The sequence below is a fragment of the Microtus oregoni genome, unplaced genomic scaffold (genome assembly GCF_018167655.1).
Source record: "Microtus oregoni isolate MIOR12 unplaced genomic scaffold, Mior012 000002F_ref0000024, whole genome shotgun sequence".
Lineage (NCBI taxonomy): Eukaryota > Metazoa > Chordata > Mammalia > Rodentia > Cricetidae > Microtus > Microtus oregoni.
Genome location: NW_024543061.1, coordinates 82,769,009 through 82,789,086, shown reverse-complemented (window position 1 = coordinate 82,789,086; position 20,078 = coordinate 82,769,009). Strand labels below are relative to the sequence as shown.

General features: G+C 40.4%; 1 protein-coding gene across 1 annotated transcript in view; it reads right to left on the bottom strand.

Moving 5' to 3' along the window:
* Positions 1–4,893: 4,893 nt before the first annotated feature.
* Positions 4,894–20,078, bottom strand: part of Etnk1 (ethanolamine kinase 1) — a 47,055-nt gene continuing 31,870 nt past the window's right edge. Inside the window, exons 5-8 of the mRNA XM_041680363.1 lie at positions 17,126–17,209; positions 14,971–15,131; positions 10,310–10,383; positions 4,894–10,103 (exon numbers count right to left, since the gene is read on the bottom strand). Of these exons, the coding sequence (XP_041536297.1) occupies positions 10,031–10,103; positions 10,310–10,383; positions 14,971–15,131; positions 17,126–17,209 (392 nt within the window). The 3' untranslated portion in view covers positions 4,894–10,030. The remainder of the gene's footprint in view (positions 10,104–10,309; positions 10,384–14,970; positions 15,132–17,125; positions 17,210–20,078) is intronic.

Sequence of the window (20,078 nt, the reverse complement as noted above, 5' to 3'; positions counted from 1 at the left end):
CCTTCTACCATGTGAGTTCTGGGGACTGAACTCAGGTTCTCAGGCTTGGTGGCTGGTGCCTTCACCTGCTGCAGCCCAGCCTTGAACTTCTGATCCTCCTGGCTTCCATTCCCAGCTGCTAGGATTATAGACATGTGCCACCATATCCAATGTATTCAGTGCTAGCAACTGAAACCATGGCTTGGTGCACGCTAGGTAAGCATTCTACCTATTGGGCAACATATAGAGTACTATACAAACTGGCCTTTAAAATAGCATACTTAGGGAAAAATGAGAATGAAATGAATAAAATAGTATCAGTTAGGTAAATTAAAAGAAAAGTAAGGGGATGGCGAGATGGCTCAATTGTTAAAAAGCACTTACTCGTGTTGCAGAGTATCTGGATTCTATTTCCAGCACCTACAAGGAGGTTCACAGGCATCTGCAATTCCAGTTCCAGAGGATCCAACATCCCCTCCTGGCCTCCAGGGAGCACTGCACAAATGTGGAACACAGGCATGCTTGCAGGCAAAGCACCTACACAGTTTTAGTCAGTGTCCTATTGCTGTGAAGAGATACTGTGAGCAGGCAATTCTTGTAAGAGAAAGCATTTAATTGTTGGTGGCTTCAGTTTCACAGATTTAGCCCATTATCATCATGGTGGCCAGCCTCATCTAGAGAGCAAGTTCCAGGATAGTTCGGGATGCTACACAGAGAAACCCTTAATCACACACACAAAGTCAGCTGCCAATAAAGGAGTAAAAGGGTCTCCCCTTTACATTGGGCACATCCAAGCTTGTTTTCTCGGTGGTGATGGGATGGCAGGAGAGCCCGAAGTGACAAGGGTCCCTAATGAAGGCCAGAAAAGAAACAGAAATGAAGAGGTCTTTAAGAGTACTTACTGAGGTGGGAGAAGAATATCACCAAAGTTAGATAAACCAGAATGTAGACAAAGACTACAATGGTGAAGTCTTCACATTTTGGAGATGCACGCAACACCCTGCCCCGGTGTTCCGTTTTATTTTGAAAGCTAGATGAAAGGGTGCTGTCAACACTCGGGACAACAGGATTCTGTGAGACTGGTAAGGAAGTGCGCGCTGGCAAACAGGATCAGCACTTTGCATTTTAGATTGCAAAGCTGGAGCTCACAAATCCCTGAGTGGGACGGCTGTAGCCTCTTGTTAGGGATGTCAACAAGACAGCCTTTTTCAAGGTACCTACACAGCCTTCTGCCACCATGAGAAAAGAAATATGCAGGAATCACAGTCACACTTTAAATTCTCTCCTAGTGTTATGAAACGGGGAAAGAGAGCAGTTTGAATTAGCATCTTTGGTGTAGTGTGAAGACTGAAATAGCATTCTTCACCAACTAATTACTAAATATAACATTTTTGTAAAAAGGGTATTTTTTTTCAGCTATTAAGATTCACAGTACAAATAGTTGAGAAAACCGACTAGAGAGATCTTAGTAGACGGGTGTTTGATTTTGATTCACAGTCTTCTGCTGTATTTAATTCGAGAAAAATATCTGCTGTGTCCAAAGAAATTGTAGGCTGCATAGCTAACCTCAGCTGTCAACTTTGTGAGCTCTAGAACCAGCTGAGTCTATCTGTGGGGAGCTTGGTTAAATTGGGAAGACCCAGATCACTATGAATGGCACCATTCCCTGGGGTATAGGAAGGGAGTGAGCTGAGTGAGGTAGATGCCACATGACTGGCCGCCTCAGCAGCTACCACCGTGACCTCACTGCCATGAACCTTACCCTCCAACTGTGGCCAAAATAAACCCTTTTTTCCTTAAGTTACTTCTGTCAGGTGCTTTATTATAGTGACAAAAGTGACAAAGACAGGCTGGCTCCTTTTTTCTTGTACCAAAGGTGATAACCCAATGCAAGTGCCAAGCCTTTGGCCATTACTGACAGCTCTTAGTACCTTTCACAGACAGATCTAGTGCAAGTCAATAGCATTTGCTTTGGGTTTTCCTGAGTTATAAAATATTACAAGAAAACTGATTGTAGGCTTTAGTTGTAACTCTTCTTGAGAGTGAAAAAAGAGTACGTACTGCTTCTTTCACTGTTATGCACACACCTTTAAAAAAAAAAAACTAGACTGAGCCAGGCATTGTGATACACATCTTTAATCCCAGTGCTTCGGAGATAGATAGGGGGATCTCTGAGTTCAATACCAGCTTGGTTTATAGAACCACTTCTAGGACAGCCTAAGTTGTCTTCGAGAGATCCTCCTGTCTCAGAACTAGGAAAGTGAGATGGCTCAGGGGTTCAGCATGGTGTAAGTCTAATGACCTGAGCTTGATCTCTGCAAACCACATTCACTGCTGTGATGAAACACCATGACCAGACTACTTCTTTAGGCTTATGGTGCCAGAAGCATGAGTCCATGATGGCGGGGAGACAGGCATGGCTTCTGAAGCAGCAACCATGAGCAAAAAGCAGAGAGCAAGCACTTAAAGTGTTGGCTTTTTTAAACATCAAAGCCCACTGTGACATACTTCCTCCAGCAAAGCCACACGCTCCAAAACATACCCAAACAGTATCACCAAGCAAGGACTGTGTATTGGAAAGTCTGAGCCTATATACAGAGTGAGGGGTGGCGCTCTCATTTAAACCCACACTATGTAGAGGTGGGAGGAAAGAACCAACTCAAAATCGTCCTTTGACCTCCATACAGGTGCAGTAGAACCTGCACCGATGTGCACACATCACACAAACACTATATTTAAAATTTAAAATATACTAGTGGGGGCTTTGAAAGCTTTTAATATACCAAAATCTAAAAACACTGAATTCTGGTCACCTCCGAAAAAATTATCTGCAGTTAATAATATATACATAAAATTTACATATAAAACATATCTCCCTCAATTGAGGTTCAAATAAATAGCAAACCAAATCAAGGAGAGGGAAGAGAGGAGCGGGGAAGGAGAAAGAATATAGTATTCATTTCCACTTTCCAGACAGCAGAATAGGTTCTCTTGTAGGCATCAAACTGGCTTAGGTAAATTAACCTGGACAACTGGGCCCAGAGATTAGCCTCCCTGCAATGGCAAATGCTGCCTTCCTACCGTGTTCATGTTTTAAAATGTTTCTCTACTTTCCATACTTTTCATGTGGGAAGCAAGAGTTCATCTTGTACCTCAAAGTGCTCTCATGCTGTGAGCAGAGAAGTAAGTTCCATCTTGCTAGGTAGGGAGCATGAAAACAAGATCCCCAAAGCAGAGAACTAGAACAAGTACCCCAAGAGGTGCCTATGGGGTACTGCAGTAAGGCGGGCAAAGACAACAGAAAGCACAACTTGCTTAGTAGAAAGAAACTTCCAAAGTCGTTTGGGTACAACTTTTAAGAATGAGTCTGTTGGTGTCTTAGTCAGTGTTCTATTGCTGTGGAGAGGCAACCACGACCACAGCAACTCTTATAATGGAAACATCTAATTGAAGTGGCTCGCCTAGTTTCTGAGGTTCAGTCCATTATCATCATGATGGGGAGCATCACTGTGTGCAGGCAGATGTGGTGCTGGAGCTGAGGGTGCTACATTCTACAGGCAACAGGAAGTCAACTGATACACTGGGTGGTATCCTGAGTGTGTGAAACCTCAAAGTCAGCCCACAGTGACACACTTCCTCCAAGGCCATACCTACACCTCCCACTAGTGATACTCCCTGGGATTATGAGGGCCAGTTACATCCAAACTATCACAGGTAGGAACCATGAGAAGCAGGTATCTAGACTAGGGGTGTGGCTCAGCTAGCAGAGTGCTTGTGCAGGAAGGACACTAGGCTCTTGGATCAATACCCAGTATCATGTAAGTATAGTGGAGGCACACCTCTGCAACTGGACCTCCAAAAGCAAATTTTCAAAATGTTTTCACAGTATACTGAAAATCAGAGTATGAGGGTGGTAGTTTGAATGAGTTGTTTCCCCACACATGCTCATGTATGTGAACAACTGGTCCACTGGAGGCTATCTAGAGAGGTTACAGAACACTTAGTAGAGGCTTGCAGGAAGAAGCATGTCAGTGAACTTTGAGTGTACAGCCTCATGCCACTTCCAATGCTTTTTTCTATGTGGTTGAAGTTCGATCAGTCTGCTGGGCGGTGGTGTCCCAGACCTTTAACCCCAGTACTCAGGAGGCAGAGGCGAGTGGATCTCTTGAGTTGAAGGCCAGCCTGGTCAGCCAGGTGAGAAACACTGTTCAAAAAAACAAAGGAGGGGAGCGGAGGGGAGAAGAGAGGGAAGAGAAGGACCACCCAAGCTTCCTGCTTCTACCACAACCACGCCTTCCTCTATGACTTATCTCTCAGAAACTGTAAGACAAAACAAATTCTTAGGTTGCTTCTGGCCATGGCATATTATCATAGCAACAGAACAGCAGCACAATCAGAAACTTTAAATTGCCCCAAACACAGTTACATACCTTTTTAAAGGAAAAAATTACGCACAAACCTATGTGGGTGCCTGGGTCTGAAGGAGGAAGCTACAAGTCCTGTCATGCTTCATCTGTTCCTCTGAGAGTCTTTCCTTGAACCCGGGCTCATGTATCCTTGGCTAGGCTGGGAGTCAGCAAGCCCTAATGACCATCTGTGTCCATGCCCTGGGAGCTGGGGTACAGGTGTGTGTGGAGCACCTGGATTGCTATGTGTGTCCGGGATCCAAACTCCAGGCCTCATGATTGCTCAGTCACTAACTGCTCTCCTAAGCAGATGGCTCCCCAGGCCTTACTGGGGACTCTGGAAAGCCCTTATTTCTCCTCTGATTTTAGGGAGCGAAACTAAGACAGTGAGTACACTTGCTAGGCAAACACTCATCACTAAACTCCAATCCTTTAAAGTCCTGTATTTCCATATATTCTACAATAGACAATCTCCAAGAAGAGTACAAATAACAGGTACACATTATAGTTAGAACTCAACTTTATTGTTACAACCAATGTTTATTTACAGAATATAAATCTCTTCAAAAAGATACATTCCTTCATTTAATCAATGGTAGAAAGCCTTATTAAACAGAAATAAAGCCTAAGCCGCACTTGTATCTTAACAGAAACACGGCTTCGTTGCAAGTCCATGAACACAGAACACAAATGTCACTTCAGCAGCTACATGAATGAGGCTGTTGATTTCACTGGCGATGCCATTATAGCCACGAAACAAATCTTACTTAAATTAACAGTAGTAAAACTTAAATTTCAAACATAAAAATATGTAACAACAAAGGAAAAAGCAGGAAGTATCTCCGCTAGCAAACAGTTGAGCAAGTTCTCCAGCACTCAGACACTGGCTGAGGCGTAGGGAAACCTAGGACAAAGGCTGCATTCATCTGCGAGGTATCGATGCATGTTCAGTGCTGAGACTATCCATAGCACTTACAGTCTATACAAAGCAGCATCAGACTACAATTCACATTTGAGAAACACAAATTTCAGATCTATGCCACAGCTTCCCAATTCAACAGACGGCTAACGCAATGACAGTTCTCTGAATGAAAGTTCAGCTTTTCCCCTTGCATATAGATAACACCATGTCTTCTTCCTTCAATCAGGATGTTTGACCTTGCTGTACAAAAGCTCCTAAATACAGAAAAGTTCTTGTGGGTTCCATTAGTTTACAGTTACTTTAGTACAGGTAAATACAGAGGACAACTTTAGATTATTGACAATGAACACTCAGTTCGTCACTACCTACAAATAAGCAGCCGCATGCCACAGTGCAGGCATGGCGAGCAGGTACTCTGTTCTCCCTCCACTGCTCTGCAGGTGTCATTGGGTTTCAACCCAGCTCTCAAAGTTCCTGGCTAGGAAGCCTGTAATTCCAATCCACTAGGTTTTCCTGCTCCACTTTCACAGACCAATCAAAAGACAAGGTGATGTTTCAGTTCTGTAAGCATCTAGTGTTTTATTAACGTATTAATCGGCTCAAAATTATCACAGTGAGCAAGATAACTAAAAGGTAAAACTTTATAACTATTTTAAGAAGTATTTTTGCAAGTATACACGCCATACAATGCACAATGGACAAAGGTGGTGTTGGTGGTACCACAGCGCACAGTCCAGGAGAGTAGCCTCCAACATACAACTTTAAAGTGCTTATGAGTGAAGCATCAGTATTTGTTTCTAATCCAAACACTTTGGGGTTTCTTCCCATATCAAATTGTGCCAAAATTGAAAATTTTTCAGCATAAAAACTACTCAAACAAATCTAACTCATTTAACACATATCACTGAATTTAGTCTTCAGGAATTCAAGGTAATACAAAAACCTCAAGTATTTTCTTTTACAGAAATATGGGCTGAAGTTCCAAAAACAGGGATGTTTTATCTGGAATAGCTAATAGCATTCGTCAAACCCAAGATTTAACACTGCCGTCACTATAGGCAGCTCGCGGTGCCTCAACTTGCCTTTCACAACAGAAACATGACTGAAGATGCAGCTCAGCTTCACAGTAAAGGCCATCATGACATCTGACGGAGAAGAAAGACCACAGCAACAGGCCCTGAAGTGAGAGACACTCAGAGGCTAGTCTCCACCTGCGCTCACCTTCTGTGTGAAAACCCCAGGACAAAGCACTGTTGACTTTGTCAACAGGATGACAGATTAACAGGGAAATATTTAAGTCTACAGTACTCAGGAATGCAGTATAAAATGCTTAAAAGCAAGTCAAGAAAAACCAAACCCCAAACCCTGACACTACTCCCTTTCTCCATCAGGTAAGGTAGTGAGAGCATCAGGAGGTGCAGGCGGTTTCTGGGTAACTCAGAGGCCTGAGGACATTTCCTCTAGAGTGCTTGGGGGAAATCTTCCTTTAAGTCTAAACTCATAAAGTTAAAATAAACACGGGATAGTTGTCATAAAAGCCACCATTCTTCTCATAGCCCCACACTGAACTGCTCCAGAGAAGCCACCTGACAGAACGAAGAGATGCCATTTGCCCTATGTCTTTTATGGGTGTGATTTACAGTCACACTGAATACCAAGATTTTGTCGAAAGTGTCTACAAACTCTGAAAATAGAAAAGGGGGCCACACTTCAGTTTATAAACACCAAATTACATTTTTAGCTACCTTTACCCTCAAATTGTGAGTCAAAGAGTGAGCTATAAATTCACTGCTTCCCAGAATCTAATACACACACACACACACACACACACACACACACAAATCAACAGCTGAGTAAAAACTGGAGAAAAGTCTTATTAGGCACTGAGAGGCTGAATAAATAAATACAACATTAACTAAACCCAATAAAGCTTACTTCCAGTTCTTGCTATCTCACTGCACAGCTAGAGGTGTGCACTGTTCCCAGCCAAACACCAACAGACTGGATCATTTAGTGACAGAAAAACTTCTACAAAGGAGAATGCAAAACTACACACTCTTGTATGCAGGACACAACTTACACTAATTACAGCTGCTTATTTACACTCCAGGCAGACCTAGTTGATGAGGTTTGTGCTCATGTTGATCTCAGGCAGATCATGTCAACAGTGAGACGTGTCCACCACATCTCATTTCCAGAAAATGGTGGTAGCACAGGATTAGAAGAGGGGAGGGAAATCAAATATCATTGGTCAGGTTCAAGATCATACAGGTGTGCCAGGGGGACAGGATCAGGCAAGAGGGCAGAAATGTGGAATTTTGCTTGTTACAGCATCCAGGCCACTACGGTCTATTGATTAACATTGAACATCCAGGAATGCCACTTCTAACATCCACTTTCATATTTACAAAATGAGCTTACCACCAGTTGAGTGATTAGGTAAGGCATTCAAGTTCCTTAGCTTAACAAAAGAAGGCAACTAATATCCTAGCAAGCCACAGGACACATTTTAGAGGGATGCTCTTCCGAGCTGTCCCAATGTACCCTCTTTAGAATCCCTTACATGGTCAATACAAAGGAAAGACATTTTTGAATCCTGTTGATAATCTACACCATGATCCCCAAAAGCTGCATGGGAAGCAGGCACATCAGAGCACCCAAATCTAGCCAAGGAATGAGGACAACAGTTTACATGTGCTACATGTGCTCGTCTTCTTCCAAGATCTCCTCCATGCTAGCAGGGTGAACAAGGACGCCTCGCTGTTGGTGCATGCACTGCCACCGGCGTCTCTGGGGCAGCGGTCTCAGCTGGCTGCTACGCAGTCCACCACCACCAGCAGAAGCAGCAGCATGGTAAGCCTCCACTCAAAGCACTCTCAAGTAAGAACAGGAACAGACTAGCCAACACTGTCTTCTCCAGTGTTTCCATGTGACACATACTCTTGGATTTTAAGAGGAGGAAAGCAAAGAATCAGGAGGCTCACATTTTTATCATTCTATGACAATGTTCCAATCACAAATGAAAATTCCACTAAGCCAGTTTTTGTAGGTTTGCTTTAACATTGAAAAGAGCTAGTAGTCATTATTTGTTTTCATTCAAAGAAGTCGGCAGAATTGTAATGATCTTACAGTAATGTGATTCATAAAAACAAAAGTGAACTTTACAACATTAGGGAGGTAGAAACCAAATCCAGGTCTAACACTGTTAGAGACACATACTTAGGAGTCTGTTTACGTGGCTAGAATTTACCATCTCAAATGGCCATGGCCTGTAAGTGTTTGTACTTACTTTATTAGCTTTGAACACGTTGAGACAATCCAAGTATTTTAAAGCACTTGTCTGAGAACAGAAGTCATGTGGAACAATATACCAATGTCTTAGGATAGATCTGCACTGCAGACTTTAAATATGCAGATCCATGGAGCCAACTTAGTACAAAAGCACTTATGTGACCAAAGTGCAAAGCCTATCTGACTAAGCTAAGTTAGCTGTGACTGTTCAAGTCCACAGTCTTCAAAGATTAAAGCCTTCCGGTCTACCTCAAAGACCTAACTTCCTTCCATTTAATAATTGCTTCCCTCTCACATCTATAGAAAAATAAAAACTAGACTAACAAAAACAAGATAAAACAAGTCCTCCTACCACGACTACTTATTTAATTCACATTTCCTTATTTGTTAAGATTTTAAGTATTCAAGCTCAATGACCTACCTAAATGTTCCTTACTGGTTCTTCTAACTGCTTTAACAATATTACTCTGAAATTACATGTATAAGCAATCATTTGCTGACTCTACAGACACAAAACAAACCTAAGGAATGAATCCGAATAGAAAGAATCTAAATGATATTCCTTGCTTCCAAGTATGATGAACTCTGCATGTTTGTTTCAAATATGAACAATATCGGCTACTACTAAATAAACAAAAAAAGAATCAAGTTAAACAAAATTTTTGATTAGAAACAATTTGATAGGTAAATTCTAAAAACTGGGACTATTACCTTAAATGACCATATCTAGTATTTTAAAACATGACTTAATACACATTTTAACATTAAATTGTTATACTTATATTCCAGGATTATACAGTAAATATATTTTATATTGTCTGGCTATATAAAGAGACAATTTAACTCTAAGTTGTATTCTTCAGAGAAATCATTTCATATTTCCAATTCAAGAAAGTATACCCCTAGAGACAGTAACTGCCTTGCTCCCTCTTCAGTGGGCACTTCTCTAGAAAAGTCTAGAACACCCTAAGTTACTACGAAGGCAGTGACTGCCATGTCAAGAGTAAATGATTCATTTTACAAAGGTCACACTAAACAAGAATGCTTTTCTAAAATTAACCCTATAACAAAACTTTTAAAAGATCTCTACAACATCTCATTTCATACACTGAACAACAAAGGAAAGATGAAAGGTAGTCAGTCATGTCAAATCTGTAACAAATCATCACATGGAACACGGACTGTGCTGCCAAAGGCTAAAGCCGACTCGATTCTTTCCACTGGTGGACAAATCTCTAGCCTGTCACATACTGACAACAGTAACCATATTTTTAACATCATTCTATTTAAAAATAGATTGGCTGTTTAGAGGCATAATTTGTAAAGCAAGATAACCAAATTAAATGAGTGTTAACAAATATTGGCTTTCGGAATTTCTTAAGAAACATCCACAAGCACTGCTCAGCTCCTGGAGAACAATGAGGTGTCTTCTTTACTCAGGCATCTTTAGCGCTGTGACCTCGGGCTTCATTTTAAAGTACTGGTTAAAGCGAACAACAGCGTACCTAGTGAAGAAAGAACAAGGAAAACTCAGAGCTGACCTCAGCCCTTCAGCTTAGCCTGCTACACCACCTACTGGACACTCCTATGCTAAGCACTCGCCAGCCTGGAAGCTTCTGCGCGGCTTAAGTGCACATGCCCTTTAAAGCACCGCCTGCCACCTCTACACACTCCAGACAGACAGCACCTCACAGTTCACACATCATCTTACCCAAGGAAATCAAACTCAATTGTGGAGTACTTGGCTTGGATCAAAGCCCAGAGTCCCCAGAAGAAATGAGAAGCCTTAAAGAGAAGAAAAATGAAGAATTATGAAAACAAATTTTTGTACACAATACAAAATTGTTAACTCTACGCTTTCCGTCAATTGCATGCATAGTACTTTCCTTCTTTCTACTTTTTTGGTAAATACTGAACCTAGATCTACAGAGTTACCTACACTCTAGCCCCCATAGTATCTTCTCCCTTCTGTTAATTTTTACACAACACAGCTGGAACAGAACATACTGAAGCAAGGTAGTTACTTGGTTATCACTACTGACTCTGTCTATACAGGAAGCAACAAAGTCAGAATGACTTGTAAACTCAAGTCTAGTAGTTTCAATAGTCTTTGCCCAGTGCAGAATTTAGCATTCCACGTAATATACAGACACAAGTAGTGGTTCACACCCTTCCATTATTGGCTCCACTATACACATAAATGACAATACTGATTAGAGAGTCTATCCGTGAAACCTGTATCCTAGAACTTAAAACTAATGGATTAGAAATTGTAACATAATTTTGTCTATGCCTTACAACAATTTCGTAAATGATTAGCATTTTTATTTTACATGTTTGTTTGAGTGGCTCCATGTATCTACGTACACCACGTGCATACTTGGTGCCCAGAGTCCAGAAGAGCATTTTAAAACTCCTGGAATTGGAGTTACAGACTGCTGTGTGCCACCATGTGGGTGCTAGGACCAAATGCCAACTCCCTCTTGAAAAGCAGCCAGTGCTCTTAACCTATGAGCCATCTGTCCAGCCCCATTTTCTTTTTGAATTACATTTAGTAATTCAAATTGTGTGCATGCACATGGATGCGAAAGAATGATGACAAATTGCAGAACTGTTTTTTCCTTCCATCACATGAGTTCCAGGAATTTTATTCTGGCCATTAGGTCATTTCATTAGCCTACAAATAATTTCCATTTAGACATAATATTTTAAAATTCTGTTAGTACCAGACAGCGGCAAGACAGTTCAGTAAGGAAAAGAGCTGACTCTAATCCCAGAAACCATGACAGAAGGGAAATCTCCCCCAATGTGTGCACGGACACACATATGGACATGTGTACGCACATGCACACACAAACACACACACACACACACACACAAATGACAAACTAAAATTAAACATTTTTTAATATTTTTATATTTTAAATATTTTAAAATATTTTCTAATTCTGGTAACATGGAAATGTTCTTCCAGAAGACCCAGATGTGATTCCTAGCTTCTACCACCTACCCACAGAGCAGCTCCCAGTCATCTGTAACTCAGGAGATCTGATGTCTTCTCCCTACTTCTGTGGGGCACCAGGCATACAAGTGGTACAAAGACATACACACAGCAAAACACTCATACATATTTTTTAATAACAAAAATAAAATTTTATTTCCCCAGAAATACTTTACTTTTACTAAAGATGCTCTAAAAAAAATAATAATAATGTTAAAAGCCCGATTTTATTTCTGGTATATCCTCTAAGGCAAAAGCACCAAAAGGGGCCAGTGAGATCACTCAGAGCAGCAGTTCTGAACCTGTGGGTCGAAACCACTTTGGGGGTTGAGTGACCCTTTCATAGAAATCACCTAGGACCATCAGAAAACACAGAAATTTACATTATGATTCACAACAGTAGTAAAACTGCAGTTATGAAGTGGCAATGAACATAATTTTATGAGTGGAGGTCGTAAAACTGCAGTTATGAAGTGGCAATGAACATAATTTTATGAGTGGAGGTCATCACAACATGAGGAACTACACTTAAGGGTCACAGCACTAGGAATGTTGAGGACCAATGGCTCAGAGTCAAGCGGCTTACTACCAACCACGCCGGACAATCTGAGTTTAATATCCAGGAACCATATAGCAGGAGAGAAATATGACGTGCCCATACAAAGTAAATAAATACATGAGCTCACGTTAGGAAAATTCCTAACACCAAGTACACTGTGCACACGCATGTAATACTTCAGGTACACTGTACAAACACATTAAATGCTCCAGGTACACTGTATACATATACATCTAAATGGTCCAGGTACACTGTATACACGCACAAAAATGCTCCAAGTATACTGTACACACACATGTAATGCTCCAGGTATACTATATACACACATGTATGCTCCTAGCATACTGTATATATGCATATATGCTCCAAGAACACTGTGTACAGGCATGTGGGCTCCAAGAACACTGTATACATGCATGAAAATACTCCAAGTACACTGTATACACACATGTAATGGCCTTATGTAACCTTGTATAATATTTTTTTTTTTTTAACTGGGCCTGGGAAAATGGTTCAATGTTAAGAACCTTATTGTTCTTGTAGAGGACCAGTTTGGTTGCAGCAGCCACATGGTAGCTCATAACCTGTAAGTCCCAGTTCCCGGGGCTCTGACGCCCTCTTCTGGTCCCCAAGGGTATTGTAGAACACATGGTATGCATGCACATATGCAGGCAAAATACTCATACACATAAACAAATCTAAACTAAAAAAAAATAAAGTTCAAATTTAAATTAAAATTTAAGAGGCTGATACAGGAGAATTACTATAAATTCCAAGTAAACTTGGCCAAATTCCAGGACAGCCTCAGTCAAGAGTTAAGACCCTGTCCATCCCCAGGACCCCAAAATCAAAAGAATGTAGTCCTACTAACCCCCATGTGAAGAATTCTAATAATTTCTAACAGCTTATGATATTCTACATGTGGATTACTAACTTCAAGTACAGTCCTTCAGAACACACAGAAGAGGGCTGTTTTTGACCTGCCTCTCAAGGTCAGTCAGAACCCTTGTGTTTGGCTGAGCACACAATGAGTGCCTGAGCTCTCTGCCCCCAGGGATGACAGAATGACGCACCACCAAACTAACCTTCCTTAAGTCATTTCTATCAGGCTTCTGTGGCAGCAATGAGAAAGATAAACCACCACGAGCCTTAGGCTGTGAGAGGTCATGGGACTCTACAGCCTCACAATGACCCTGGACCTCACACGGCCACCAGCACTAAGGCACAGGTCTCAGCATCAAGCCAGTTTCCCCAAAGAAGCCACTGGCAAAAAGGAACATCGGGAACCTAATGAGAAGTTACGGCTTTCCACTAATTCCCACGTATGCTTTAATCCTAACTGAACTACTAGATTAATCACGTTAAAACTCACCCACCATGTTGATCCGTAGCTCAACTATATGGCATAGTCCCTGTGCGATCTCATTTCCCCCACTTGCTAAGTGTTGTAATCCCAAATGGGGGTTTCTATTGTGATTTATGAAATAAGCCTCAAATAACATTATTTTCACCATGGAGATCCTAATGACAAGACACAGGGATCCTGCGAGACAGGGTTGAGGATAGATGAGACTGACACTATCAATCATGATACCAGGAACCCTCCCCATGATTCTTGCTCTATAGCAATGATGAAAAGGGCAACTGGAGAAAGACTTTAAACTTTAAGTGCGGAGGTTACTTATCCACTCAAACATGTAAAATGCGATAAACACTTCAAGTGTCAGCAAGAGGAAATAAGAGTTACTAAAAGCAAAGCAGTAATTCCAGCACCTAGAAGGCAGACGCATGTGGATCTCTGTGAGTTTAAGACCAGCCTGGTCTAAAACCACAACAACAAAACAAAAGAAAAAACAAAAAATAAAAACAAGCAAATAAAGGGAAGCTAGCAAGCACAAGTCTCAAAGGGAAGGTCTGTGCACACGTCAGCACAGGTCCTACCCGTCTTTCTATTCTGCAGAGAGCACAAATGGAAAAGAAAACATTTAAATAACAGGGGCCAGCAGAATTTTGGTTAAAAAGAAAAAGAGGGATTTAGACAAAAACTAACTAGTATTATTCACGAACAACCAGAAATTGGCATTAGATCTCACAATATATGAACTTACTATATATATATATATATATATATATATATATATATATATATATATACACATACACACACACACACTCTCTTCCTTTTAGAAAACCACACACAAGTTGAGAGAAACTGCTAAATGAGTAATATTATTAGAATAATTAGGCAATGAGATGGCTCAGTAAACAAAGGTGTTTGCCATCAAGTCGGAAGACATGAGTTCAATGCCTGCTGCCACGTGGCGGTGAGAACTCATACCTGCAAATTGTCCTCTGCTCCCCACACACGTATCATGTGTGGCAGGTATGTGAGCGCACACGCACGCGCACACACACACACACACACCGAAATTTAACAAAATATTTTCAAAAATAATTTTGAAATTTGATGTCTCTATTATTTGTCCCTTATCTTTTTTCTAAGAGAACATAATAAATGATGTGGGAACAATGTACACATGGAGACAATAACATGTATATTATCTGTGAATACAGGTGTTTGGGCACATACACACCTGTGTATGTACATATGTGCGGAGGTTATTGCCTATAGTGTCTTCCTATCATCTCTCTCCACCTTATACACTGCCTATAGTGTCTTCCTCTCTCTCCACCTTATACACTGAGGGAGGATCTATCACTTGAACCCAGAGCTCACCAAGTGAGCTAGTCCAGCAAGTTAGATGGTTCCAGGAATCCCAAGAAAATTTTCATTGATTCTATTTAAACTTACCAAAGCAAACTGATTGACTTGAATGAAGAGTGTCTCTACTTCCTTTTCAGTGACTTCATTTCCAAAGCCTTTGTACTCCTTGTAGGCTTCGAGGTAAGCGCGCAGCCACTGGCCCTGGAGTTCCCTATCTGGATAGAGACTATAGTCTACGTCACTGACACCTGGGGAGAAACAGACCATAAGAAACTCCCTTTAGCATGCCTAAGTACTACCACCAACTTTAACTGAAAAGTAAAGAAACCTTCCACTTCTGCTAGCACAACCTTACTATTAAACAACAGGCCAGCCGTTCAGAATCCCAGCTTACATCAGACACACAGCTGCTGATGCCCTTCCCAACTCTACATCTGCACGCACCCTGGGTGGTTTTAAGCACTACAGGGTGAAGAGAGGAGCAAGACCAGCCTCTACACAATTTCTGAGCACACTCAGGGTAAACATACTCTTTCTTGAAAACTTTATCCCTAGGTTAAACTGTTTAAAAGTTTCAAAAAAACAATATATTTACTCCCATTTACCATCCAACTCTGGTATTTCCTATTTCTACTTTTTTCATTTCTTTTGAAAGAAGTAGAAGGAGGGGGAAAGAAGAAGGAATAAAGAAAAGTAGGTGAGCCATTTCCACAGTCCTATGACCCACCCTAAAGTTTCTACTATTCTTGCCTGGCATTTGGGATTCTTCATAAACATTCTAAACCCACCTCTCTAATGTAAGCTTTGCTCTTCCTTCGAGAGCTTTGTATCCTACTGACAGCAATCTCATTGTGGTAGTTTGAAAAAAATAAATAAATAAACGAAAAATGGCCCGCAAAGGGAGTGGCACCATCAGGGTATACGGCCTTGTTGGAGAAAGTGTGGTCTTGAGTTACTGTGGAGGCGGGCTTTAAGATCTCACATATGTTCAAGATACCGCCCTACTGTCTCAGGATCACTTCCTGTTGCCTGAAAGATGTAGGACTCTCAGCTACTTCTCCAGTATCATGTCTACCTGCATGTCATCATGTGGACTACACCTCTGAAACTAAGCTACCACTTCAATAAAATGCTATTCCTTTGTGGGAGTTGTTATGGCCATGGTGTCTCTTCACAGCAACAGAAACCCTAAGGCGCTCATCTCAATGCTTTTCTTTTTCCCTCCCTTTTCTTCTACTTGCGTATATACGAATACTACCTAACATTCAGGTTTTAATTCAGCTTTTCCCCACAGAAGTTCTAAGCAATGGTGGCTTATTCCTTCATAGCTACAACAGTATGCATGTCATGAGAGGGTGATCTCTTTTACTGTGAGTGGAGTAGAAAGTTCAAGACAGGGTTTCTCTTTTCAGCCCTGCTGGCCTTGAACTCAGAGATCCACCTGCCTCTGCCTCCCACGTGCTGGCTTGAAAAGGTGAATTCTTATCATACACAAACCTATTCCTGCCTACGGGACCACGTGTGAACATATGTGCAGCAGCACAGATACAGGCTGCAGCATATGTATGGTACATCTGACAGGACTAAGTAACTAGAAACAGAACTTTCACCTAGCCTGCTAATCTGAAATATACAAAAAGACAGGAGTCTGTTGCAAGAGCAAGTTCTGCAATAAGATATCCTCACTAGGAAAGAAAAAACACTCAAAGCATTTTCTAATCTTTATTTTTAGAACAATATAGCCATGATAATTGTATATTAATTTCATCTAAATAAAAATACCTTGTATTTTATATATATTATAAAATTCAGGAGTAAAAAATGTTCAATCTTTTAACAGCTATAATCAAAAAGAAAAAAAAATGCAAAATTTGAGCATTTTGTTAAAAAGCATTTCAAGAGCCATGCTGCTCTGCTGTGCTAGGGATGGAAGGCAGAAACTTTGCACATGTCATAGAGGCATGGACATAAAACCCCAGCCCCAAAAAAGGACATTATATGACCAACACCTGGGCTCTTGCCCTGCAGTACTAGTGAGCTCTTCTCACACAAACTATGACCATCCCTCTTATGCAGTATTTTTTAATGGCAAATAACGAAAAAGCTCTTTTCTCCAAGTAAACACAGCCAGCTGATCAAGTGAGTGGGCAGGCATGTGGCTCCTACCCAGGTTATCATCCTTAAAACAACCCTGGGAATGACATTGTTAGTAGGAGCCCCAACAGTGATGTGTGGGTCTCACCTGCAAATTCATTGAAATGATTTCCAATATCATATGCCAGGTAGTTGTATCCAGAATACTCATAATCAATGAACTGTACGTCACCTATGAGACACAAAAACAAGGCAGATAAGAAATCACATACATGATCAAAAGATCCCTATACTACCTGTAATTCAATCCTCTCATACTTGTCTCAATGCGTGTGCTTGGTTACATGCACTTCTGAGACAACACAGGGTGAGGCTGTGAATTTTATGGCAATGAGCTTTTCAAAATTCAAATTATGTATCTTGATCAACAGCATTTCGAGAGCATATTTTTGTTTAAATGAAAATATAGTCATTTCTGAGTTATAACAGAAGAAACATGTTTCTTACCACATGGGGGCATCAGCAATTTAAAAATTCATGTTTAATGAGAAATAACTCTCTTTGGAAATTGTTAACAGCCTATCTTAACAAAACATCACCTATAAGACACTGTATAGCAAGCTTATCTACATATAAAAATCAAACATAAACTCTGAAAACCTGAATCCCGTGACTGACAGTGCTAACACTCATTGACCAATCTGACATTATCACCAGTTTAAGAAATGAATTTGTATGTTTGGCATAATTACATAACTGAGCTTTCCATGTCTTAGGGGAATTACAGTAGTGCTTTCACCTTTTAAAACAAACAATGCTACAGTTTCTAACATGTATAAGTTTTATTAATTTTTACATGAGTTAAAATTAAGATTTCGTGTGTGTGTGAGAGAGAGAGGGGGGCAATCCTGCTAGCCTTTTATAAGTGAATATTACTACTTAGGAATTTTTATTATTTAAGTATCCATTATGGGGGGATTACATGCAAATCTACAAGTTGTATATGCACAAAATAAATAAAATTAGACGTCATTAATTTTGAGAAAAGAAAAAAGCTAATGTACATTACTGTCTACATTGGAGCAATGTGCACTCCATGGAGCTACAGGTAAGGTGGACACAAGAATGTCTGAGAGTCATTTCCAGGATGCCCAGGTCGAGAAAATATGCGTCACTCCAACTTTTAACCAGTGACCACAGGTGACAAAACAGACTCCTGGTCTATACAGTGGCATTTCCCAAATAAAACAGCATCAGAATTTTAATGTCTTAATAGACATCTGTATAGTTGATCCAAAAAAGTATATTGAGCATATTCAATCACCAGGAAAAACAAAAACATAACGACCAAAAAAATGTGTGATAAACATGAAATTTTTCAGAAAACAATTATATTTAATAAAATTCTAAAACTCTAAGAATGCCAGGGGCTGGGCAGTAGCTTGGAGGTGAGGTGCTTGCCTAGCAGGCACCAGGCTTGGGGTTGATCGTCAATTCTTGGGGGGGGGGGGCGTGATCAAAGCATATTTAAGTTTGCAAAACTGGATAAAATATTGTTCCAATAAATGTAAGGTTTCTAAGTGTTACTGCAGTTCAGCCACAAGTGTGACCTGCTGCGAGCCCAGGACTACTGGACAAGCACACCCATAACTAAAGGACTTCACTGAGCAACAGAAGGGACCAGAGCAAGGCTGGCAATGAGAAACTGCAGATAAGCACCACGCAGGGCAAGTCCTTGACTCACACAAAGCCGTTAAACAGCTTTCAAAATTAATAGCTAAAATATGAGTTGTGAATATGGATGCTGAATCAGTCAATACATTGTGATGCAATTTATTAAAATACGTCTAAGAAAAGAGAGCATACTGAATAACGAGCAGAAATGAACTGAAACAAACCCTAACAAAATGCTCAGCTCCTTTTACTACCGGTGATAACAAGAGACTTTCTCTTTACATTTTTTTAACTTCTTTACAATGAGCATTTCTGAGGGAAAAATGTTATTCTTAGAATACTATGTATATTCTATACAAAACTGTCACCGAGTAAAACTAAATAGAATGGTCCAGAACACGTCTGTCCCTCCACCAGCCTTCAAAGACAGAACACAACATTTACGGAGGTCCACAGCTGAACCAAGCAAACATGCCTAGCACACAGAACTTTAAATGCTGCTGTTGATGATTCTGGTTCTTTAGCACAACTCCCCATAGAGCTCATGTTAGTTAAATGCCAATAAAATACACAGCCAGTCCTGAAGCTTACTGTCCACATAAATAACAGCTTCGATTTTCAAAATTACATTTAGAATTTGGCAAATACAGTTAAAATGGCAGGTAAAAACAGACCTGCTTATACACATAATTTAATTAAAACGTAAATCATTTTAAGAAAAGTTAAAATCTGTTTCAGCATGAAAAGTTTTAGCAGTGACTTTTGTAGTAGCGTTAACTCATTAACACTGGCCTTTATGTTTAAATGCTATGTTGAGTTTATAATGAAATCTAAAGATAAGAAAATGAAGCTAACAAAATACAGATGGGGCTGTTACCAGGCTCCGTGCATGTGAACAAGTGAGGCGACAAAGCTCCAGTCAGTGCGTTTAAGAAGCACGGGTGTGCCGCCACATGGCAGCAGCAATGGCATACCTAATCTGTAGCAGATGAAGAGAATTTGGCAAACTCACATTGTACAAGACACAAAGCTTTAAAGGAAAGAAAGTTTTAAAAATCTGCATTAACTATTCTTTTCAAGTTATTACAAAGTGGAACTCAACCTTAAATTTAAAATTCTGCAATAATGTAAAATTATAGAGGCCTATTTTAGGGTGCCAGAAAAATCAAATTACGGTATTGGAAATTGCTTTCCTAGCAACAGAAATATGCTATTTCTTTATTCAGTAAGTTTATTTTTTATTTCTAATACTTCCCATATTAAGAATTTCATATCACTATTAATAAATAATTCCTTAAGAAGAGAATTTCGCAGAGGTAGACAGATAATGAGAACACCCCCCTAGAACTCTATGTGCACTCACTCAGTTCCTATGGAGGGGCTTCTAGATCATCCAGATTCTCAAGACATTCTTAACCTTTAAAAAC